Source organism: Ictalurus furcatus, chromosome 29 (genome assembly GCF_023375685.1).
Source record: "Ictalurus furcatus strain D&B chromosome 29, Billie_1.0, whole genome shotgun sequence".
Lineage (NCBI taxonomy): Eukaryota > Metazoa > Chordata > Actinopteri > Siluriformes > Ictaluridae > Ictalurus > Ictalurus furcatus.
Window position 1 is genome coordinate 4,613,981 of NC_071283.1, and position 25,596 is coordinate 4,639,576.

The window sequence follows — 25,596 nt, forward strand, 5'->3', positions numbered from 1 at the left end:
CGTAGTGCACTAGAAAGTGTGTAGCAGCCATTACTAAATGCACTATATAGTGTTCTTACATAGGAAGTAGGAAGCGGTTTGAGATTCAGCCCTGTGAGCTAGCTTGGCGCAATGATTGCGTCATTAAATCGCGCCCTGAGTCGTGATGCGTGTTCATATTGCGCATGTGCATACTACAAGTTTCTATGAGTTTTGTTCTTTAGTATTATATTTATTAACTAATAATAATAACATACCCCCAAAATATTAGCAATATAAAACAGTCTGACGTATTCGTGGTGCCATAACATAGTTGGACCTCACTCCTGTTCTTATGCGTGGTGCATCACATTCGATCACTTGTGAAATATTGCAGCCCGGAAGCTCTTACTGCGCATGACAGAAACGCACAAGTAAAGCAGGCCATCAAATGTAACGTAGGCCTGGCGGTTTTGATTATTATTTCCAACTATGCATTTCAGCAATAACACACACGGTCCTCAGAAAGCTAAAGCACATCATTAAAGGAGGTTAAATGAGTGTAAAAGGTGAATCCGTGCATCCGTGTAAAAGGTAAATTAGTTTCGATAAGGCGCTTCCGGTCGCGCGGTACTGCGAGGCCTGTTGACCCACATTCGGGGATGTAGGAGAGCTGTGATCCTAATCTTCTGTAAGTATTTGCATTTGTGTGTCGAAACCTGAGCGAGAGCAGAATCTGTGCAGGAGATTTCTTCTCTTATTGAACACAACAGCCTTGGTGCTTTGTGTTGTTTTATGATCGCTTATTATTATTTGCAGATTTAGCTAGCCAGTGCGCGAGAACGTGTGACAAGCCGGAGAGAAGCAGTGCACTGCAGAGGAAGTAGTACAGCAACATCTTAGTAGTACAGCTCGTGACATCTTCCAGTGAGACGTATTTGGTGTCAGAGATGACATTGGTGTCTGATGATGACTTTGATGACAGTGTTGGTGTCTGATGATGACTTTGATGACAGTGTTGGTGTCTGATGATGACTTTGATGACAGTGTTGGTGTCTGATGATGACTTTGATGACAGTGTTGGTGTCTGATGATTACTGGTGACAGTGATGACAGTATTTGTGTCCGATGATGACTTTGGTGTCAGATAATGACACTGTTGGTGTCTGATAGCTTTGGTGTCAGTGCTGAAACTGTTGGTGTCTGATGATGGCTTTGGTGTCAGGTAATGACACTGTTGGTGTCTGATAGCTTTGGTGTCAGTGCTGACACTGTTGGTGTCTGATGATCGCTTTGGTGTCAGATAATGACACTGTTGGTGTCTGATAGCTTTGGTGTCAGTGCTGACAATGTTGGTGTCTGATGATGGCTTTGGTGTCAGATAATGACACTGTTGGTGTCTGATAGCTTTGGTGTCAGTGCTGACAGTGTTGGTGTCTGATGATGGCTTTGGTGTCAGATAATGACACTGTTGGTGTCTGATAGCTTTGGTGTCAGTGCTGACAGTTTTGGTGTGAGATGAAGACATTGTTGGTGTCTGATAGCTTTGGTGTCAGTGCTGACACTGTGTCTGATGGCTTTGGTGTCAGATTATGACACTGTTGGTGTCTGATAACTTTGGTGTCTGATAGCTTTGGTGTCAGTGCTGACAGTGTTGGTGTCTGATGATGGCTTTGGTGTCAGATGAAGACACTGTTGGTGTCTGATGATGGCTTTGGTGTCAGGTAATGACACTGTTGGTGTCTGATGATGGCTTTGGTGTCAGGTAATGACACTGTTGGTGTCTGATAGCTTTGGTGTCAGTGCTGACAGTGTTGGTGTCTGATGATGGCTTTGGTGTCAGATGAAGACACTGTTGGTGTCTGATGATAGCTTTGGTGTCAGAGATGAGTGTTGGTGTTTATTTGTTGGGATGGATTAACATGGATTATGGATTGTTTTAGTTATATATAAAACATCCGAGATTGGATTTAGCAATAAGTTTCCCCTCCAAACCCAGCACCAAACTTTGACCTTAGTGATGATGATGATGTAAAAACGGTCTTGATGCTTCATTCATCTACTGTTCAGTGTGATAATGGTGTCCATATTTTATGGATAAATGACCTGATTGGCTTAAAAACTTATAAATTTGTGAGTGGGAAAGTGAGAAGAAAAAGAGAGGCTGGTGAGGAAGCCACTGTTTATAACTGTTTATAACTTAAGTGAAAACAGGACCTTGTTCCTGCAACATTCTATAACATTGAATGTAACTATGAATGGATAAAATGTACAACTAGAGTTAGGCGATATAACAATATCGTAAATTGTGTCACAATGCACTTCATAAGAGAGCGCATAAACATATTTCGATGTTTTGTATAATAAAAAAATAAATAAGTATATGTGTGTGTGTAATGTGTGTGTGTGTGTGTATATATATATATATATATATATCTATATATATAAATGTATATAAAATGTATATGGGCTGCAACTAACAATTATTTTCGTAATCGATTAGTTGGCCGATTATTTTTATTTTATTTTATTTATTTATCCCCCCCTTAATCGGATTTGGGGGGGGGGGGGGGGGCAAACTTTCAGGTTAGTAAAAAACTAATGTGTTCTATTTGAGACAGTATTACCTTTCTAAAATTTATTCACTAGACCAGTGGTTCTCAACCTTTTGTGAGCTTTGGACTCCTAGCATATTTTGAACAATCCACAAGGACCCCCCTCACTCCACAGCAATTATAGGCTATATTTTAAACAGTCATTTATATATATATGTTACTTTATTTTATTAATATTTAACATTAACAATATTAATTTTAACGAATGAAAACATTTTCAAGATTTTATTTTTTACATTTTATTGTTGGTGTGACATTTGATTTAACTCTCTGAATTATCCTTTGTTTATTTTATCCATCAATGAACGATCGTCACTCAGCAAACGTGATATTTGCGAGTAACCAAATTGATTAATTTTTAAAACATCTAATTTGAATGTTTTGATACATTTAGCTATATATATATATATATATATATATATATATATATATATATATATATATATATATATATATATAATATAACATTATTTAAACATTTTTAAAACTTTCCTACGGACCCCCTGCAATTACACCACTGACCCCCGGACCCCGGCTGAGAATCACTGCACTGGACGGTAGAGTACACACTACATAGTTTAAGTGTATAGTACGTCATTTGGGACACTACTTTTAGTATTTACTCTCCGAAGTGTGTTTTCGAAACAGAAGTAATGTGATGAGTAAATGTACCACGCGCAGACCAACTAATCGATAATGAGATTTGTTGACAACGATTTTCATAATCGATTATTCTCGATTTTATCGATTAGTTGTTGCAGCTCTTATATATATTACAGCTGATTTGATGTTCATTTGTAATTCGTTTTTAATATTGTAAAATATCGTTCAAAATGTTTTTTTTACATTTGCATAAAATTGTTCATAACCATTTTTCTGGAAGTACTCATTCATATCTATATCATATCATACCTAAAAATTCTGCTTATGTTGAATGAAACCATGTTGTTTTAATATGTGAAAAAGAATTTTAAAAGCCACATTTAATTTGATGTGTGTGTGTCTCCTTCATTTCTCTTTCAGATGTCTTCCTGTTGCTTGGAGTGTGTCTTCCACAGACTGACTCATGAAGCATCACAATGAGCTCCATAGACAGGTGCGATCGTCTCACACTGTCCTGTACAGATCGTAAACACTCTGCTCTCAGCAGCGCTCTGATTTGAAGTTGATTTATTCTGCTGCAGCTGTTATTAAGACTCTGGTTTTTCATTAGGAATAGAATTAGCTGATTCAGGATCGGCTCTAAAGGGCAGCTTAACAGATTATCAGTTAGGGCTCAGATGACGTATTTGGTGTCATTGATAATATTTTTTCATCACTGTTTGGGTGTCATGAGTTTTGCTGTCAAGTGACATTTTGGTGTCATTGATGGCATTTTGGTGTTGTTGCTGAGGTTTTTGGTGTCATTGATGGAGTTTTTGGTTTTAGAGATGAATTTGGTGTCATTGATGGGATTTTTGGTTTTAGAGATGATGAATTTGGTGTCATTGATGGGGTTTTTGGTTTTAGAGATGATGAATTTGGTGTCATTGATGGGATTTTTGGTTTTAGAGATGATGAATTTGGTGTCATTGATGGGGTTTTTGGTTTTAGAGATGATCTTGGTGTCATTGATGGGGTTTTTGGTTTTAGAGATGATGAATTTGGTGTCATTGATGGGGTTTTTGGTTTTAGAGATGATGAATTTGGTGTCATTGATGGGGTTTTTGGTTTTAGAGATGAATTTGGTGTCATTGATGGGATTTTTGGTTTTAGAGATGATCTTGGTGTCATTGATGGGATTTTTGGTTTTAGAGATGTTCTTGGTGTCATTGATGGGATTTTTGGTTTTAGAGATGATCTTGGTGTCATTGATGGGGTTTTTGGTTTTAGAGATGATCTTGGTGTCATTGATGGGGTTTTTGGTTTTAGAGATGTTCTTGGTGTCATTGATGGGATTTTTGGTTTTAGAGATGAATTTGGTGTCATTGATGGGATTTTTGGTTTTAGAGATGATCTTGGTGTCATTGATGGGATTTTTGGTTTTAGAGATGATCTTGGTGTCATTGATGGGGTTTTTGGTTTTAGAGATGAATTTGGTGTCATTGATGGGGTTTTTGGTTTTAGAGATGTTCTTGGTGTCATTGATGGGGTTTTTGCTTTTAGAGATGATGAATTTGGTGTCATTGATGGGGTTTTTGGTTTTAGAGATGATCTTGGTGTCATTGATGGGGTTTTTGGTTTTAGAGATGAATTTGGTGTCATTGATGGGGGTTTTTGGTTTTAGAGATGATGAATTTGGTGTCATTGATGGGATTTTTGGTTTTAGAGATGATGAATTTGGTGTCATTGATGGGGTTTTTGGTTTTAGAGATGATCTTGGTGTCATTGATGGGGTTTTTGGTTTTAGAGATGATGAATTTGGTGTCATTGATGGGGTTTTTGGTTTTAGAGATGATGAATTTGGTGTCATTGATGGGATTTTTGGTTTTAGAGATGATGAATTTGGTGTCATTGATGGGGTTTTTGGTTTTAGAGATGATCTTGGTGTCATTGATGGGGTTTTTGGTTTTAGAGATGAATTTGGTGTAATTGATGGGGGTTTTTGGTTTTAGAGATGATGAATTTGGTGTCATTGATGGGGGTTTTTGGTTTTAGAGATGATGAATTTGGTGTCTTTGATGGGATTTTTGGTTTTAGAGATGATGAATTTGGTGTCATTGATGGGGTTTTTGGTTTTAGAGATGATGAATTTGGTGTCATTGATGGGGTTTTTGGTTTTAGAGATGAATTTGATGTCATTGATGGGGGTTTTTGGTTTTAGAGATGATGATCTTGGTGTCATTGATGGCATTTTGGTGTCATTGCAGACGTTTGTTATGTCAGAGGTGATGTTTGGGTGTAAGAGATGACCACGTTAGTGTCAGTGATTATTTTTTTTGGTATCAGATGAAAAGATGATGTTCAGGTGTCAGAGATGACGGTTTTTGGTGCGAGAAGACATTTATGTTCAGCATGACCTTTTCTAGTGTGAAAGATGACACTTTTTGCTGTACGGCAGTTTTTATGTCATCATTTCATAAATATTATGAGGTTCAGCAATCAGATACTGTGATATCGGGTTGCTATCAAAATAGCATGTGCTTCATTTAAATTAATAAAAAAAAGCAGCTGCAGTTGTTTTATCGTGTCTGTCTTGCACTGAAATGAAAACTCCTGGCCGAAGCTGAAACTTAAATGGAGGACACACTTCACCAGAATGATCATAAAGTCAATAACAGGAAAAAACCAAGCTGTCTTTAAATAACCACAATTAGCATAAAATAAACTCTTTGAAATGACTGTTTTACTAATCGACTAATGTGACCTTTTAAAATCAGATTAAATAAAAAGGAAAAGAAACAAGCAGCGTTTTTTAATCACATTCTAATTTTCATTGCCTTTATTTATTTATTCGTTTATTTATTTATGGTCAGAATTTTGGCCTTTTCTCTCTCTCGCTCTCTCCCTCTCTCTCTCTCTCTCTCTCCTTCTCTCTCTGTTTCAGTTTAAGATTTCAGTTTCTGTTATTTTTTTCTTCTTTTCTATCAAAAAGTTTGACCCTTTTTTGTCTTTCTGAAGGTGCCATTTAGCGAGACGTGTTTTATTAATTAAATTAGTTTAGCTAAAAAAAAAAAAAAATGTATAGTTGGACAACCTTAGAATTTTTTTTCTCTAGTCCTGACCTGCTTTTTCTTCCACGCAGTATTTAACGGACTTGTTTGTGTCACAGGGATGACGGCAGCATTTTTGATGAGTTGATGGAAGACGATGAGAGGGATAAGGCCAAACGGTAGGACCGTCGCGTCTTTTTGGAGCTCCTTGACATCAGATTGTGAAAGTTTTAAATTCTCAGGAAACGTACTGATCGTTGTATTGTGATTTCAGCGTTTCCCGGAATAAATCGGAGAAGAGGAGGAGAGACCAGTTCAATGTCCTCATCAAAGAACTGGGCACCTTGCTGCCTGCCAACACTCGCAGGATGGACAAGTCCACTATCTTACAGAAAAGCATCGACTATCTACGCAAGCACAAAGGTAGCACACTTTGGACAACAAAGTGGTCCAGATCACTGTTAGTTTGTTCACAATTTAATTGCAGTAAGGTCAATTAATACGTGTCGTCTTAGAGATGCTGATTTCAGATGATGATGCACACATGAATCTTTTTTTTTTGTGTGTTTTGTCATCCCAACCTCTATCCAAAACACACACCCACACTATTCCAAGAGATAATGAGTAAAACGTTTTAGAGTGCTGATTGGGAGTTGAGTCCACTCACTGTTGTACTGTGAAGACACACTGTGCTTTTTTTCTTTCTTTCCATTTTAAGTACATTTGCATTTATTTGCTCGATGCTTTTATCCACTTGCGAGTGATGTCGAATTCCGTCCAAAAAGCGATCCGTTAAAGCAGCTGACTCAGTCATATGACTTGCTGCAAGTCAAGCTGATTTTATGCTTCATTACGAGCAGACTTCTGGAGCTTTCCGAAGGTTAGAGGACGAGGCAGTTCGGAAAAGTCATTTTTCAAAAAAATCGAAACGTCTGAACGCGCCGGCCCGCTCGCGGTTTCAGTTTCATCGGTGGGTCGGATCGACGTTTCCCTTTCAAGTCAGCGCAGGGATGATGTTTACTTTTAAGTACCAACTCAAACAAGCTATAGCACTTGTCCGAGAAGACATAAAAGTACCACAACGTTTTATACAACAGTTCCACGAATTTGATTTGTCGAACGGCGTTCCAAGAGCGTGCATCGTCTGTGTTCGCCACGCACGATTCCGCTTCCTGGTTCAAAACCGTTACTACAGTAGAGTTAGCAACATCATCAGTGGCAAACAGTACTTTTTCAGGAATATAACTTTTGACTTAAAATATGAAAGCTCATCATACGAAGATGACAAGGAAGCAGGAACACCTTTAACGGGAACGTAGGCATGAAGCCACAGGCTGAGTGTCATGGCTAATGTTCAGTATAATCAGTATATTCATTATAACCGATTAGTATTAGGCGCATGCCATCGACTCAGTGTTTACCATTAGAATGGGTAATTCTGTATCACTATTTTGCTGTTTATACAGCACTGTTGAATGCTCAATTCTGATTGGTCAGAAGGTATTGATTAATTCTCTATAACAGTAGTTCTGGCTGCAAGTATTATAATCAATAGTCAACAACTTTAAGAGGAGCGTATATGGCAGGCGCTCCGGATAAACAGATAAAAAAAAAAGTGATGTAATTGATATAGTGAACCTTTCTGTGAGGTGATGTTTGTTTAGCAGTTTTGGAAGGAGTCTCCAGTGTCAGCGCTTCGGAACAAAAGCTGTAACTTTAAAGTGCACCTATTATGGTTTTTCAAATATTACCTTTCATGTAGTGTGTTATATACATAGTGGTTTGTGAATATAAAAAGTCTGCAAAGTTTCAAAAGTCAAAGCGCAGGACAAACCGAGTTATCGACTCCCAAACGAAGGAACCGATTCTGAACAACTGAATCGAGTCGTTAGTGATTCCAGACTTTACTTCCTGTACTAACCTACGCTCGCTGACAGACGGAGCTGAAACTCGTTACGGTAGTGGGCGTTTCCTTTTTGAAACACGCTGACAGCGGTAGACTAATCACAACAGACTGGGACATCTGACCAATCGGAGCAGAGTATGCTCTCTGAAAGGAGGATTTTAGAACGAATCCTTTAGAATGGATCATTTAACGAGTCGTTTGTGACACTGGGGGATAAAGGTAATGATGCAGTTTAAATTATGAGCACGTTAAAGTGTGTTTTGACCTCGGATGCACGTAAATCTATTGAATGAGAGCTTTAAAACAAAATTAGGCACGTTTCAAAACCATCATCGGTGCACTTTAAGTTTTTCGACATGGAAAGTCCTTAGAATGGAGGAGGTTATGCTTTCTCGGTAACGTGACCCGATGACACAAGTGATAAACAGAACTAAACTTGTGTTGTAGACGTTCCACAACATTAAATGTAACCATCAATGACTTGTTCTTTAATTAAACTAAAATTAATTTGTTGTTATATAATGGGGGGCGAAAAAAAGACTTCATTCTGTTATATGAAAATAATAAACGTTGAGGTGGTGATCACCACATCACGCTCCCCGTTGTTGATTGTTTTCAAATACCAGCATGCCCCTGAATGTTTTATTTCTTACTTACACCCAGTTTCTTTGTTGATGGACAGCTGTCAAAAAGCTTATGATCCTTCTACTATTGTAAGGGAAAAGCAAGAGCATTTCAGGTTTTCAGAAGTTTTTTGGGGTTTTTTTGGCAAACATGTACAGGAACCTTTGCATTTTTTTTTTGACTACTGTTCTAGCAGCTGTGCTTCTAGTTGTAGAAGAGCAAAGGCAAACAGTAGTACTGTACGTGTGTTGATGTTCAGTATGAGCAGATATTTGAATAAGAGTCCTTGTGTGAGCAACAGGCTTTATGATTACAGCAGCGGTTTTTAGATATACTGTACATCTACAGTGTCCAGGTGAAATCATCCACTAAATTACGAGTGAGACAGTGCAAAGTGCTCAGAAGTGCTACAAACGACTCCGCCTGTGAGATAAACCGTCTGTCTACGATGAAAGCTGATGTGTTACGATGATGACGATGAGGGGCAGTGGTGGATTGGTGATTAAAGCTCTGGGTTACTGATCGGAAGGTCGGGGGTTCAAGCCCCAGTACTGCCACTGTTGGGCCCTTGAGCAAGGCCCTTAACCCTCTCTGCTCCAGGGTGCTGTATCATGGCTGACCCTGCACTCTAAACCCAACTTCCTAACATGCTGGGGTATGCGAAGAAAAGAATTTCACTGTGCTGTAATGTATACGTGATCAATAAAGACTCATTATCTTTATCATGATGATAAGTGAGATGATGCTTTTTGTGCAGAAATTGCTGCGCAGTCGGAGTCGAGCGAGATCAGACAGGATTGGAAACCCCCGTTCCTCAGCAACGAGGAGTTTACACAGCTCATGCTGGAGGTGAGATTTTCAAATCTGTGTGTATGAAGGCTGTTTTTAAAAAATATATATATTAAAATAATAATAATAATAATAAATTATTATTATTACATTATTTTAATTAAATTAAATTAAAAAAAAATTAAATCTTTTTTTTTTTAAATGCATATCCACATTTTGTCGTTGCTAGGCATTGGACGGCTTCTTCCTCGTTATCCTGACTGATGGAAACGTCATCTATGTCTCTGAAAGTGTCACTTCCTTACTCGGCCACCTACCGGTAAGTGTGTGTGTGTGTGTGTGTGTGTGTGTGTGAGACACGTTGAGTGAACAGAAGCAAGTCATGAAGTCATTTAGTCAGTTATATTTAAACTTGTATGCCATCACGTTCATTTGTCTGTCCGTTTGGTAACATTAAATGAATTGATTACTATTTCGGCAGCTTGTAACCGCATGGTATGTTTCACAGTTTCCCATATATTATAAAAGGAAAAGTCTTTAGGATGAACTTTGCAGTTTTTTTTCTGTGACATGACAGTCTACGTTTTTTTTTTTGTTCCTTTTAACTAAGAGAGAGAGAGAGAGAGAAAGTAATGATTAATAATGACTTTCTTTAATAAGTAAATAAAACATACTCTGACAAATCGTGGTGCTTTATGAGGAATAAAACACTTTGGGATAAGTGTAATCAACTTACAGGGGGAAAGTTACATCTGCTTCATGTCAGACCTCATCACTTCACTTCACTGTTGATTGATTGATTTTTCTGGAACAGCACACCCTTTCGTATTCATTATTACTTATGAAATACTGAGTAGGCCAGACATGTTGACTTCGTATGCTTTGTCTCTGGGCCGTAGTCAGATTTGGTGGATCAGAACCTGCTAAACTTCCTTCCCGTTGGAGAGCACACTGACGTGTACAAAGCCCTGTCTTCACATCCAGAAGGCGAAAACCTCAGCCCAGAATACCTCAAGAGTGAGTGACGTAATAATCAGATTCGACCGAGAGTTGACCGCCGCTTGTTAATTTCGATACCCGATGTACGACGTCTCTGCCATTCCCTGTTTGTGTTTTCCAGCTAAGGGCCAGCTGGAGTTTTGCTGTCACATGCTCCGAGGCTCGGTGAACCCCAAAGAACCGCCTGTGTACGAGTACGTCAAATTTATCGGCAACTTCAAGTCGCTCAACAACAGTGAGTACTGTTTCTGCTTCATGTTCTTCATCACTTCAGTCGAGTGTCCAGAGCTGCTGCGTACATGGCCTCGTTCGCCAGTCTCTGAGCAAAGTCCGACTGAGCAAAATAATCTACGCTGGATTTACAAAAGTTTCGTAAAAACGCTGGTTTGATTGGGGTTTTTTTTCCGTATTTGTGTGTGTATGTTGATATATGGCAATCATCAGGAGATTATCAGGTCACGCTAGTTAGTCTTCAAGGGTCACCCTAGTTAGACTTCAAGGGTCACGCTAGTTAGTCTTCAAGGCTTATGTTAGTTAGTCCTCAAGAGTCATGTAAGTTAGTCTTCAAGGGTCACGCTAGTTAGTCTTCACGGGTGACGCTAGTTAGTCTTCAAGGGTCACGCTAGTTAGTCTTCAAGGCTTATGTTAGTTAGTCCTCAAGAGTCATGTAAGTTAGTCTTCAAGGGTCACGCTAGTTAGTCCTCAAGGGTCACGCTAGTTAGTCTTCAAGGGTCACGCTAGTTAGTCTTCATGGGTGACACTAGTTAGTCCTCAAGGGTCACGCTAGTTAGTCCTCAAGGGTCACGCTAGTTAGTCTTCAAGGGTCACGCTAGTTAGTGTTCAAGGCTTATGTTAGTTAGTCTTCAAGGGTCACGCTAGTTAGTCTTCAAGGGTCACGCTAGTTAGTCTTCAGGGGTCACGCTAGTTAGTCTTCAGGGGTCACGCTAGTTAGTCTTCAGGGATCACGCTAGTTAGTCTTCAAGGGTCACGGTAATTAGTCTTCAAGGGTTACGTTATTTAGTCTTCTTATGCATCGATTTACAGACACTCATAAACAGGATTAGGATCCAAAAGTTTTTTTTTCATTTACGGTATTTTTTACCGGAATGCTAATTTTTCTTTGTGCGTAAACGCTCATACGAACAATTTACGCGGAAATTCATCGGTATCCAGCTTGATAAACGAGGCCCAATGTTTGCATGTTGAAATGTGTTCCTAGAGACCTCAAATTTTGTTCCACATGATTTCTGTATAACTTAAGTTAAACTTTCAGTTTAACAAAGTGCCTTAAGGGTTTAAATTCATCTTATACCACAGCAGTTTTCCTACTATTGCAAATTTTTTGGCAGTCATGACCTCTATTTGTAATCTCTCTCCCTCTCTCTCTCATTGTACGTTTTTCTTCCTCAGTGCCACGTATAAGCCGGAACGGTCTAGAAGGAGTTCTCCAGCGGTCGTTGCACCCAGCCTTTGACGATCACGTGTGTTTTGTAGCAACAGTGAGGCTAGCCAAGCCTCAGTTCATCAAGGCAAGATGCTCAGTTTTGATTTTTGTTAACATCTCCACAAAAGCCCATCATTCGTGATTTGTTGTGCGTTTGTCGTTCATGTGGGTTTTCCATACGCTTTTAAAAAATACGTTTTATGAGAAGTATTGGTCCCTGGCTTTACTGGTATTATAGTTTGCTTTTAGAGTTGTTGTGGGTGTTGTTAAGTATTGATGATTTTAAATCAATTTTTTTTGCTGTAGCGCAAATGTGTTTACCTGGAAAGAGGATTAATTATCGTCCGTAACGCACGTCCTGAGCAGACCTGGGCTTAGCTAGTATTGACTGATTACCGATTAACTGGGATTGTGCTACGTTTTATGACAAACACGTTTGTGTTTAACTTGTATTGATTACTGATCGACTGTCTGCAGATGATGTCTTCCAGTGGTACATGTGTGCTTAGCTTCTATTGATTGATTGATTGTCTGCAGGAGATGTGTACAGTGGAGGAACCCAATGAAGAGTTTACCTCTCGACACAGTCTAGAGTGGAAATTTCTTCTGTTAGATCACAGGTAATACTCTTTCTTTGTTGAGGTTTTCCCTTTTCCATTTACCCCTACTCTGCAACTTTAATCATACTTTATTTAAGCTTGTTGAATAATTTGTTTATTTCTTTTTTTATACCATTTTCCAGAGCTCCTCCCATCATTGGCTATCTTCCCTTTGAGGTTCTGGGGACGTCAGGCTACGACTACTATCATGTAGACGACCTGGAGTCACTGGCGAAATGCCACGAGCATTGTGAGTAAATGTAAACACATACGCGCGCACACACAAATCTATGCACCCAGCTATATCATCTACATGTATGTAAAGTTACTTTGTTAAAGCACTGAATGATCTACATATTTATGTTATTACTACCTTGTGCAGTGATGCAGTTTGGAAAGGGCAAGTCATGTTACTATCGATTCCTGACCAAAGGCCAACAGTGGATCTGGCTCCAGACTCACTACTACATCACCTACCATCAGTGGAACTCGCGGCCCGAGTTTATCGTGTGCACGCACACCGTAGTCAGGTAATTTTTGCACACGCGTCTGACGATATACAAAGAAGCACCAGTTTTATATTCTTCATACATTTAGCAACACGAGGGCCTCGTCAGGGACTGCTACAGACGAGGCTTGAAGGCAACGTGTGGAGGTAAGGTGCAGAGGCTTTGCAGGACAGTTGCTCTGTAGGGCTTACATTGCACTCAGCATCACAGGCCATTTAATAACAGCACAGAGGCTGCAGAGAAAGCTTCTATGTGGCTTTGGATTAAGAGAGCAGATCCGTGGGAGAGTGCTGCTAGGGCACAAGCTGAGGCCTGATCAGCATCTACTGGGTAATCTGAGAAAGGGTGTCTGATGTTCGAAAGACCCGAAACAACCAAGGACCTCAGGAAACATCAGTGATGATGTGCCCTAGCTAAGCATTGGAAGATGTTTCATAATGGTGAAGGGGCTTGTGTATTTTGAACCTCAGGGCTTAAATGCTCAGAGTAGGGCCACTGTTAGTGAACAGATCTGTGGGGAGAGATCAAGCACAGTGTGATCCTAAAGACCCCCATCAAAGTTAAAAAAAGACCAAGTGTACCCTGACTGGAATACGGTTACCGAGACCTACCCCCGGATTCATGCCTGTCCACAGGCAAGCACCTGGTGAACGGACAACCCGGTCGGGCTCAGCTTGCGGGGTCACCACGTGCAAGATGAAGGGTAGAGGGCAGGACAATACCAGTTGGCTGGCAGGTATGTGATGGACAGTCTTACACAGCCTGGGTTCTTGCAATGGAAACTGGCTTTGGGAACTTAGACTAGATGTCGTTAGTCTTACATTAACAGACAGTATGGGTTCTAGTACCAAACTTCTTGATCAGGGGTGGTCTTTCTTCTTCTCTGGAGTTCCCACAGGAGATAGGTGTCAGTCTGGTTTGGGGATGCTTACCAGTGTATACAGGAAGGAAAACTCTTGACTGTTGTTTGTATGTACCAAAGCGCAGTTCGGAATATTCAGGCTTGATTATGAGGAACGGCCTCTACGATCTGAACTCAAAAGGTGAAATGTTATTAGACTTCTGTCGACAGATAATCAATAACAAACACTTTGTTCAAACACAAGATTTCTCTTAAATGTACTTGATACCAGAGAACCTTGGGCCAAAGGTCGGTGGTCAGTTTTGTAACTGTATCATCAAACCTGAGGCCATATGTTTTGGACACTTGGGTAAAAAAAAAAAGGTCCTGAGCTGTCGGTTGATTATTTCTTGGTGGTGATATTTATCTGGTAAAGACAAAAGAGCCTTCTGGGTTGCTTGCGAGTGTCTGGCACAAGCTTTGTTGAGAGACAAATTGAACTCCCACGAGTGGTGAGGGAAGCAGAAACAGAGGGTTCTCCTGATTCAATCGAAAGGTTTAGGGAATCCCGGAAAAGCCGGCTTTTGACGCGGGCTAAGTCAAAAGCAGTTGCAGAAGTGAAAGGACGGGCATTGGAGACGCCATGAACAAAGAATTTTGGCTGGTCTTAAAGAAGTTTTGGCAAACCGTGAATGAGTGCTGGGAGGAGCTCTTTGAGGAACTCTATCCTAGTGGACATTCTCCCTTGAGAAGAAGTGCCAGATGTCTGGAGTCTCTCTCTGTGACTAAGCCTGCTATAGCAGTTCAACACCTACATAGCAGCAAGGCTGTGGTGTGGATGAGATTTAGCCAGAGATGTTAACATGCCTTTTGAACGTTTCCTGGAGATCTGTGGGATCTTATTCACTGGTTATGGAAAAAGAAACTGTGATATTGACAAATGGATTGGGTCAGGGGAAGCTTTGTTATAGTTTCTGTAGCGGTCTGCGGTGATGAAACAGGAGCTCCAGTTTTTTTTTTGGTTTTTTTTTTTTGTACAAAGCTGTTAATCAGTTATCTCCCTATCCCCATCTATAGTTACGAGATGGAATGAAGGAATGAAGTAGCATGTAATAGCTTAGTAGTGGAGAGTCAAATCCCAGGACTACCAGTACTAGAGAGCCACGGTTTGGTCATTGAATAAGACGCTTCACCCTCAAATGTATATGTGTTTGCGTTATATCTTGAATTGTATTCTTGTATAAACTACTCTGTTGAGGAAGCGGTTTACTTTTAGAAGATGTGAGTGCCTTCCTCTATGCACTCAGTGCTCTCTTTTCCTCACACTCTCCGTATAATTATCGTCACCATTTTTCAGACTTTAATTCCCCCCCTATTTTTTCCGTTTAGGTATTCTGATGTACGGACAGAGCAGAGGAGAGAAATGGGCATTGAGGACTCGCCTCCTGAGAGAACGGTAGACAAGGTGAGATACAGTTGAGAGCCAAGTGAAATCAACAGCAGTCTTTAGTAATACTTAAAGAATACTTTAAGTAAATTTCGGCACAGGCCCTAACGGGTTTAATAACCGGTTGTGGACAGCTGTTGGTTTAATTAGACTCTCTGCTTCTCTCTAGCAGACTCAGGACTCCGGTTCTGAATCACAGTTAAACACCTCCAGCCTGAAGGAGGTGCTAGAGCGCTTCGATCACAGCCGCACATCGTCCACGTCCTCACACAGCTCCCGCAAGTCCTCGCACACTGCCATGTCTGACAGCACGTGCAACTGTAAGTGACACCGTAATCTTTTAACACCTTGGTTCGGATATTAATTTGCTGTGGAATATTTTGTGCAATATCATGATAATCTTTATTTTACTGTTCTTGAATAACGTCCTTTTTAAAAACAATAAAAACCAACCAACAACTAGTGTTTGTAACCATTTGTACTTGGTTTTGAGACCATTTGGGTCTCAAAATTGAGTAAAATTGATTTGCGATATGTTACATAGTGATATACAGTCCCCTCTGAAAGTATTTGAAGAGCAAGGCCAATTCTTTTGTTCTTGCTATACACTAAAGACATTTAGATCTGGGATCAAAAGTTGAATGTGAGACAACAGATCAAAACTACCCTTTTAATTTCCTGATATTTACATCAAGATGTGTTCAACAGCTTAGAACATCTCACCTTTTTGTGTGAACCCACCCATTTATCAAGTGATCAAAAATATTGGAACATCTGACTGACGGGTGGTTCTTGTTGCCCAGGTATGCCGTGTTAGATTGATTGTTTAACCAATTAATAGCTCAGAATGTCTACTCTTGGCTTGAGCCCTGGGTTTTCGCCTGTGAAGACTGCATTTGTTGTTAAAAAGGATAAATCAACATGAAGACCAGAGAGCTGCCTATGGGTGAAAAGCAAGCCATTTTGAAACCGAGAAAAGAGGGGAGAAATCAGTCCGAGCCATTGCACAAGCATTGGGTATAGCCAATACGACAATTTGGAATGTCCTGAAAAAGAAAGAAACCACTGGTGTACTGAACAACCAGTGATGGAGCAGGTCGGCCAAGGAAAACCAACAGCAGTTGTTGATGAACATTGTGAGAGCTGGGAAGAAAAACCCATAAACATCACCAACAACCTCCACAAGGCAATCCTCTGTTCGAAGAAATATCGAAGCCATACCACAAGCTGAAAATGGCAATCTTGGCAAAGACGTATCTATCGTGTCCTCAATGTGTAGCAAAAATTAAGGAATTGGCCTTGCCGTTCCAGAACATTCAGAGGGGACTGTAACTACAAAACGCATGTCTATTGAAGAGCCAGTGATATCCTGATGAAGTCCTGCTCTTTTGGATGTTTGTAAATGCGTTCTGATGATTACTCTGTGATTTTAACCACAGTCCGATTACTCAATCGTGTCCCGTTTCTGTCTCAGCCACTCCCCCGAAGCTCCAGATGGACATGAGCACTCCACCTCGGCCTAGCACTGTTGACATAACGTTACAGCGCCGCTCCTCTGTTAGCAGCCAGGTGGGATTCGGCGTTTTACGCAAACTGTCTGGACTCAGACTTTTATGCAAAATATCTAATTATAGATATCACTGCCTGATATGCAAAACTGAGCATTTTCCCATGCTGTAGTTCACCTGACTCAACATGGAATTGCCTGCCTCATTTAAAAGCTTGGGAATTGGCTGCATAGAGAAATAAATATGCTTATTTCTACACACATACACAGGTTATACACATGATTACAAAGTAGCAGTGATGGTCTGTTTTTGTTTGATTTTAATGACAAAGGCATTTTGATTGAAACGCTTGAAATTTGGTTCTAGGTGAAGATAAATAGTGAAGACTTCTAACACAAAAATACTTTTGAAATGCCTCCTAGAAGTAGGTTTTATTTAGAAATCAAGAAAACAAGTGCTCAGCATGTATATCTCCATCGAGATATCTATATCTATATATATCTATATCTATATATATATATATATATATATATATATATATATATATACATGAACTTGAAATATATGCTAGGGTTGGTTTTAGAAGGCTGTTTTCTTACTGCATGCGCTGTGAAAAATGTCTTTGATTTTCTTTTTTTTTTTTTCCCCCAGAATATTCACACTAGCTCTCCTGCTCAAGTTAACCAGCAGCAGCAACAACAACCTCAAAATAACGCACAGGTAACAATGTTCTCGCAGTCGTTTATTCCTTACTGTCTCTTAAACACACCTCTCTTAAAAACATCCACTCAGGCGGTAGTTCCAGCTGCAGGTTACATGTCATCATCGTGATCATTTTTAACACGCACAAACGTGCAGTGGCTTTTCATATAGTTCTGTTTATATGGAACACAGCTTCGAGGGCCTGAAATTGTCATTGAAATAAATTTCCCTTTATTTAGTCATTCTTATCATGGTTGCGTCATCGTTAATTGACCTTGTTATCATTTTTACATATATTTTATTTAAAATAATAAATGTTCCATAAATAATGGCCTGAATTTGAGTCAGAATTCAGGCTGGCTAGAAGTAATAAAAAACTAAACTTACTGTAAAGCCTCCTTTACCTTAGATGAGGCTTGTTGATGAACTCTTGATTTCGTTCTATATTTGATGAGACTAATGCATTCCATCAGCCTTATGATAGTGTACACATTGTGTGTGTGTGTGTGTGTGTGTGTACGTGCTTGTAGCAATACTCTGCACAGCTGAACGCCATGCAGCATCTGAAGGAGCAGCTGGAGCAGAGGACGCAGATGATCGAGGCCAATATTAAAAAGCAGCAGGAAGAACTAAGGCAAATTCACGAGCAGCTCCAGAAGGTGCAGGGCCAGGGCCTTCAGGTATTGGATGCTACACTACATTTTAGTATCTGACGTATGTAAGATTACACAATGTACGATTTTCTGAGAAAGATGCACGTCAGCGCTTCAGGTGTCTCGACCGACGCTTAGTAGTGCCTACTCGCCGTGGCTCATGGCGTGGCCTTTCTAGAACCTTCAAACTAACCGTCCCTCAGTGGTGGAATGAGCTTCGAACCTCAATCCGGACCGCAGAATCTGTCACTATCTTCAAAAAAACCAGCTAAAGACCCACCTCTTCCGTGAGCACTTAACTGACCTCTAACCTTCACAACCCTGACATTATTTAAAAAAACAAAAAACGTACTCTGGCTCTTTCACCTCGACTCTGCGCACTTTGCTTCTCTTGAACTCAATGATAAATCTTGTACGGTAGCACTACTTTTATTGTGCTACGCTTGATATAGCGCTTTGCTTGTATTTCCTCATCTGTAAGTCGCTTTGGATAAAAGCGTCCGCTAAACGAATAAATGTAAACGTCTCGGAGGAAGCATATGTTGGTTGGTAGAGGGAAAGCTAATACGAGAGAGATGACTGGGAAGGGAATTGGGCGGGAAACATGTGCCCTGGAAACACTATCATTTCATTTCTCTTCGTTTTGTCTACACGAACGTTGACTTCTCTGGTCCGTACTTGCCATTAACCGCACCTACGCAAGATGGCCGCCGCACGTGTCCTGCGGTTGTTTGGTGTGTCGCTTGTGCACGTCCTCAGAAATGAACACGGCGTGTCCGCATGGTGCAACACCAACGTAAATAGTGGAGGCAGTATAGCACCGTGTGACACTGTATCCAAAACTTGACTAGGCAAAGCCACTTTGAGTCTCTAACCGCATACTAATCTACTATTCTAGATCATTAACAGTATGCCTAATGCAAGTAGGGTTTGAATTTTTCCCGAAAGGTCTGTTTTAGTACCTTTAGTCTTCTTTATTTCCTAGATTAGAAAATATTTTGGAATGTACAGTGAGGGTTTTTGATTCGAGACACAGGTCATGACAGCAATCACGACGACAGCACAACGTTTGAAAAAGAGAGCTCGTTGGTTTGTTTTACATCGCTGTGCGTGAAATCGCTAAACACTACAGAGTTGTTTCGGCTCTGACGTGCCATCGAATGGAGGTGACTTTTCAATCCTCCAGATTAACAGGTCTGCAGCTAGGCAGGCGTTTATGTGAAGAGTGCCTCTCGCATAACAGCTGCATGCGCACACGTACGCTTGGGGAAACTGAAGTCTGTTTGCACCTTAATGAATCTTGGGCTTGTGATCCAATCGAAAGCAAGAAGTTTTGGGGGTAAGAAAGATGTAGATGGATTAAGTAGCGTGCTTGCTGGACTTTTGCATCACTGGATTCTTATATTGCTTGGCACACATCTGAAAAAATAAATAAATAAAATAGCCAGGGTTTGTGTGATAATTCAGTTTTTTCACTCGTTCCAGATGTACGTGCAGCAGTCAATAGACGGGGTCAATGTGCAGCTCCCTCACGTGAGTGGCGCTTCATGCTCACAAGCGGTAGTTGGAGTACAGAGCGTCACGAGTACCGCCCCCAGCGGCATGCATCACACCCTTCAACAGCAGCAAGCTCCGCCTTCGCATCAGCAGATTTCACAAGGCTCTGTCCTTACACAGGTTAGACACACTGATACACTCATTTTCTTTCTAAACAATACACATGTTCTCACGTGATAAATACGTCTCATTCATGATTACTGAAACAACTCAAAGACAAAAATAAGGACAGTGAATTTCAGCCTGTCGTGGTTCATGAGACAGGGAAATATACAAGTAGGTTTACCTAACAGAAGCAGACTGAGTAGAGTGCAGTTCCAAATAACGTCAATATTGTACGAAATGGCTCTGAAGCATTTGAACTGATCTCATGCTTTTCTGTTCAGTTCTGACCGATCCATTAAGGCTGACATCATTACATTTGTCTGCCCTCGTTCCTCCTTATAGCACATCAGTATGCTAATGGTATCGAGATGAAGCAGCATTTTAGAGCTTGCCTTTAATTATGCTGTTTCTTTCCTTTTTAAACTTTTAAACTCTTTTGGGTTTTTTTTCTTTTCTTCTTGTTAGCAGGGTTCAGTGTACAACACGATGATGGTCAGTCAGCCGGGCACAGGCAGTGTCGTGCAGATCCCCAGCACCCCGTCACATAACATCAGTCAAGTAACCACAATCAACAGGTGTGTATGTGCATACGCAATACATAAAAAAACTAGTGTCTTACTGAAATACGTATACGTATAAATGTATTTATAATGTCCTGCTATTTTTTTAAAAATACGCATTAATATAATTTCAAGGCGTGCCACATGATGGGGGAGGCTTGCCACATGATGGGGGAGGCTTGGGGAGGCTTTAGTTGCCAAAGGTTGAGAACCCCTGACTTAGCTTATACGTTTGAGTGTATTTATGGTAGATCTGCAATCCCATTTACATACAATATTTTGTCTGCAGGCAATATGGCAGCTCAATACATATGACTACATAAAGTGCAAATCGTGCAAGACAGCATTTTCACTAATAGATTCTCATTCTTCAGGTTTCCAGGGCAGCAATTGGTCACAAAGTTAGTCACTGCTCCCATGGCCTGCAGTACCGTAATGGTTCCCACAACAATGTTTATGGGCCAAGTAGTGACCGCTTACAGTCCGTTTGCACAGCAGCCAGGCCAAACACAGGCAATAGCAGTGCCGTCCGATTCGCAGCAGCATCAGCAAGGGCAGCCGCAGGGGTTGACACAGCCTCAGCAACAGCAACCGTTTTTACAGGTAGCACAAAAATCCACATCAACACTCACCATGGCTCAAATGAAGCTGCAAATGATCTTAGCAGAATTGTTTTGTTACTGTGTGACTATATGAGGTGAAACATATACTTGAGGTGTTTGCTGCTTGTTTTGAGTGAATTACATGTTTCTGTTTGCTGTATGAGGGGGAAAAAAAGAGGGATCTCAACAAGGGTGGACAAATCATAAACTCATGATGTGCTTTTAAGTCGTATGGGAGACCCCAGAGTTTATTACAGAACATACTTAAACTGCATCATGAATGCCCAGGAGCTAGCAAAAGAAGTTCTGGGAGAAAGTTTTGGAAAGTATCAAGCAGGGCTTGGTTATTAAAAAAAAAAAAAAAAAAAAAAAAAAAACAAGAAAAGGAAAAAAAAAAGGTATATCCCAAACTGTGAACATCCCACAGAACACTATTAAATCCATTAGTAAAAAAATGAAAAGAATATGACACAACCAAGACTCTAGATGAGGCCATCCACCAGAACGTCAGTGACTGGATAAAAGAGGGCATTGGTCATTAGGAAGCAACCAGGAGGCCAAGGGTAACTTTGTGTGATGCTCCCACCACCATGCTTCACTGTAGATTGGTGTTCTAAGGGTGATGAGCGGTGTTGGCTTTCTGCCAAATGTAGCACTTTATGCCAAGGCCAAAGTCTTCAGTAAAAATTGCTGGGGGTTGTGGTATATCAACAGCCTAATGGACTCATAGTTTCTTACATAATACGTAAACAAACAGCATCATGAAGACAAATGAGCTAACCAGCTAACCAGACGATGTTCTGGAAAAGCATCAATTCAGGTTTGGTTATTTAATTAAAAAAAAATACCAAGCTTTTGAACACTATTACATGGATCAAAAAATGGAAAGCATGTGGCACAACAGCAATCCTGCCTAGAGTATACTATCCATCAAAAGGCAATGAGCAGTTAAAGAGGGCATTCAGAGAACCAACCACAAGGCCAGGGGTAACTCTCAGTGTGATGCTCCCACCACCATGCTTCACTGGTGGGATAGTGTTCTCAGGGTGATGAGCGGTGTTGGGGTTCTGCCGAACATAGCGCTTTATGCCAAAGCCAAAATGTTATTAGTCAATGTTTATTTTCTCCACCTGAGCAATGCTTTGCAAGGTCAAAATTGAACTCTATATATATTTTGGTTCTTTTACAGGGAACCCGCATTTTGCAGACTAACCAGTCCACACAGCTGATTCTGCAGGCTTTCCCCATTCAGCAGCAGGGTGCATTCACCACAACACAACAACAACAACAACAACAACAACCACATCAACCACAGCAAAAACCCCAACAGCAGTTAAAGCCTCAGACTCTAAAACAGCCAAAAACCTCGTCCTCTCACCAGACGGACAACTCGAGCACCCAGTCACAGTGACACGAGGAGGACACGTTTTAGTTTGTAAGCAGTGTTAATTTGAAGTTTACCGAGGGGAAAAAAAACAAACAAAAAACCCAATGTTCATTGGAACTCAGTTCTACATCAGTAGGATTGAACTCATTACCACCAGATGGCCTCCAGTGCAGCGATTCAGAACTCGCAGTGTTTCACAGCAATAACAGTGTGGACATCGGTGCCATTAAAATAGCTTTTTCTTCATTTCTTTTCTAATTTATTTAAGGAGTACAATTTAATCTCGGAGGAAAAGGAAACGTGGAGTCTTTCTCTTTATTAACTGTACAGATGTGTGTACAAAACCATGTGACTATCGGACCATAAAGGAACGAAAGTGACTATTTTATACTCCGCATGAAAATGATAAGCTTTTAGTTTAAGTTCTCGTTTACTGTAAAGTATACACCTGTTCGTTGTTTTTTTTTTTTTAGTCATGTTTAAAGCAGGAAAATAATGTTGTTTTAATATAGCTTTTTTTTTTTTTTTTTTTTTTTACTATTCAGCCCAAAAGTTAGAAATAGCTTGCAAATTTATATTTTACTTCTCATTAAAAGTATTCTTTTAACATATTTTATATCTAACCGCAGTGTTACCTCTACTTCATGGACAAACGTAGTTCTCAATCTTTTAAGTGCCAACAATTAGTTCTATTACCAAAAAAAAAAAAAAAACCCATATACAATAGTGATTTGTTGTCATAAGAATTTTTTCTGTTTCCCATTGTATTTTATAGCATTTAATGTGTTTCTACACACTAAACAGCCCTTATTTTAAGAATTGTAGTCTTTATTCATTTCTGTACGATAATTAAGATGTGCAAAGAGTGAATCCTGACTCTATAAACGTGCAGGAATTTATATTTCTCGTGTGTTTAAATGCCAGATTTAAACACCTGAGAACGAGTTGTACTCTATAAAGCTAGAATTGCTCCAATATTGCACAACACGTTGGTTGTAGGAATTATGCAACAAGCCATGTTAGGCCAACTCAAAGCATGTGTTTTTTTTGTTTGTTTGTTTTTTTGTAAGAGCGCGTACGGTAAAATGGTAAAACTGTCAATTCTATTTGGTTTTCTACAAATGTAATGCGTCATTGGCTTTTGGAAAATGTTTTGTGTAAATGCTATTTTCATGATCGTGTAAAGGTGTCGGGTTCGTATACGTTGCGTTTGTTCATTTTTTGTTTCGAAACGAAAATGCGAGGTAGCTGCTTTTTATTTTTTGATTTGTTCGTTTTATTTTTCTCACACACTAAAATAGAAAAAAATTCCGGGGGTTTTTGTTGTTTGTTTGTTTTTGTTTGTTTGCTTCTAGCTATTTCACCACACAAAGTTTAGTCGATCAAATACTCTTGTATTTTATTCATACACTTATACATATATATGTATATAAGGGTTAACATGTGCAGAAATAAATTTGGGGTATTTAAAGTATTCTTAAATTTCAGCACCTGGACAATCCTGCTGATCTTTTTCAGCTGCCATGTCCTCCTATTTTACCGTCACCCTCCTGCGATTTTTTTTTTTTTTTTTTTTTTTTTTAAAGCATTTAGTGATCCGTATTAGCAGGAGATCAGGCACTAATGACTATCTTTTAATAATTTACCCACTAATCGCGAATACATATCTGGGGTATTCAAGATTGTTTATTAATTTTAGTCCGAAAATAAATCTGAAATGATGGGAAACCCACCCCCCCCCCCTTTTTTTTTTTTTTTTTTTTAAATCCCAAATTCAAAAACATCTTGTTTGCATGTAATTGTTTTGGGTTTCTTTTTTTAATAATTTCGTAACAAATGAACGCAACCTACACGGACTGTGTTGATATTCAATTCTTGAGTCCTAAGTGTGAATGGTCTTTCAAACAAAGTGGTGTGTGTGTGTGTGTGTGTGTGTGTGTGTGTGTGTGTGTGTGTGTGTGTGTGCACGTGTCTTGAAGGTAAAAATTTGTACCTCTTCCCTTATTGCCGTACGGGTTGTGTACATCAACCCAGGCGATAACCAATCAGTTCTTGCCTTGCAGTAACTTCATATTGTGGAACGCTCTTTATCGACTTGGTAGTTATATACCTCAGAAAATCCACGTTATTGAAACATTTTTTTTTTTTCTATAAGAATATCCAAAGCAACTTTATTTTCATATGCTACGATGGACCTTAGCGGAAAGCTGTGTATAGACCGTCAACACTGTCGTGTGAAAACGTATGCATTGTAAACCTTTTGTGGAAACTGGAGGTTGTGGCTAAAAGATCTTCCAAATAGGAACGTATTACTTAGTCAGTATCGTGTATTATATTGTAACTGAACCCTGTGTACCTTTTTTGTATGATTTGTATCTTTATTTTTTGTCATTTCCAGGGTTTTGTTTGTTTGTTTGTTTGTTTAGAATTTCACTCAACCACCAAAGATACTTTTAGAATCGGACACCTCGCATCATGTACACTCACCAGCCACTTTAATAGAACACCTGTACCTCTGCGCGTTCATGCAGTTATCCAATCAGCCATTCTATGTAGCAGGAGCAGCACAGTGAATAAAAATATACTTATTGTATCGGGTCAAGAGCTTCAGTTCACATCAAACATGTGAGAATGGAGGAAAAATATCATCTCGGTCACTTTGACCTTGGTTGTTTTTGCTGGTGTCAGACAAAACTGTTGATTTTCAGTCATAACAGTTACACAGAATGGTGTGAAAAACAAAAAACATCCAGTGGGCAGCAGTTCAGGTCAACGGAGAATGGGCCAGAGTGGCTCAAGCTGAACAGGAAGGCTACGAGAACACCTTTATATAAGCACCCTTTACAACCGTGGTGAGCAGAAAAGCATCTCAGAACGCGCAACAACTTGAGGCAGCTGCCTCTCACTGGATGTTTTTTTTTTTTTTTTTTTTTTTACGAAGTGGATGTAGAGCGCAAGGTCTTGAACCTTTTTGGTGTCCTGTTAAAGGACACAATATTCACAAAATGCATCCTGAAAATTGTAATCAAACAGTAGTTTGATTCCAGTGCAAATTTCTTGGTATAGTGGATTGAAGTGACTGTATTTTTGCAACTGTCATTAAGCTAGATAGCTGTGAGGCAGCTACTGTAATATTTGTTGTTTTCACACAAAGATCTA

At 39.8% G+C, this 25,596-nt stretch overlaps 1 protein-coding gene across 4 annotated transcripts; it reads left to right on the forward strand.

Annotated features, from left to right (window-relative positions):
• The first annotated feature begins 61 nt into the window (after positions 1-61).
• Positions 62-24,888, forward strand: clockb (clock circadian regulator b). Of its 4 annotated transcripts, none has more exons than XM_053619136.1 (21): positions 62-649; positions 3,597-3,669; positions 6,325-6,384; positions 6,480-6,628; positions 9,493-9,584; positions 9,754-9,843; positions 10,424-10,541; positions 10,645-10,758; positions 11,934-12,052; positions 12,505-12,587; positions 12,710-12,816; positions 12,949-13,096; positions 15,306-15,381; positions 15,533-15,683; positions 16,838-16,932; positions 17,523-17,591; positions 18,104-18,253; positions 19,712-19,903; positions 20,354-20,463; positions 20,823-21,051; positions 22,240-24,888. In XM_053619136.1, the coding sequence occupies exons 2-21, from the start codon at positions 3,653-3,655 to the stop codon at positions 22,459-22,461; spliced, it is 2,391 nt and encodes a 796-aa protein (XP_053475111.1). In that variant the 5' UTR covers positions 62-649; positions 3,597-3,652; the 3' UTR covers positions 22,462-24,888. The 4 variants fall into 4 exon arrangements, with proteins under 4 accessions (XP_053475111.1, XP_053475113.1, XP_053475112.1 ...); XM_053619138.1 differs by having other exon boundaries at positions 20,357-20,463; XM_053619137.1 differs by having other exon boundaries at positions 15,536-15,683.
• Positions 24,889-25,596: the final 708 nt, after the last annotated feature.

Excerpts from the sequence above, each read along its gene's own strand:
- clockb (XM_053619136.1), top strand. Across the intron at positions 10,759-11,933 it reads CTTCAAGTCGCTCAACAACA|TGCCACGTATAAGCCGGAAC; the intron begins GTGAGTACTGTT and ends TTTCTTCCTCAG. Across the intron at positions 18,254-19,711 it reads TGCAGGGCCAGGGCCTTCAG|ATGTACGTGCAGCAGTCAAT; the intron begins GTATTGGATGCT and ends CACTCGTTCCAG.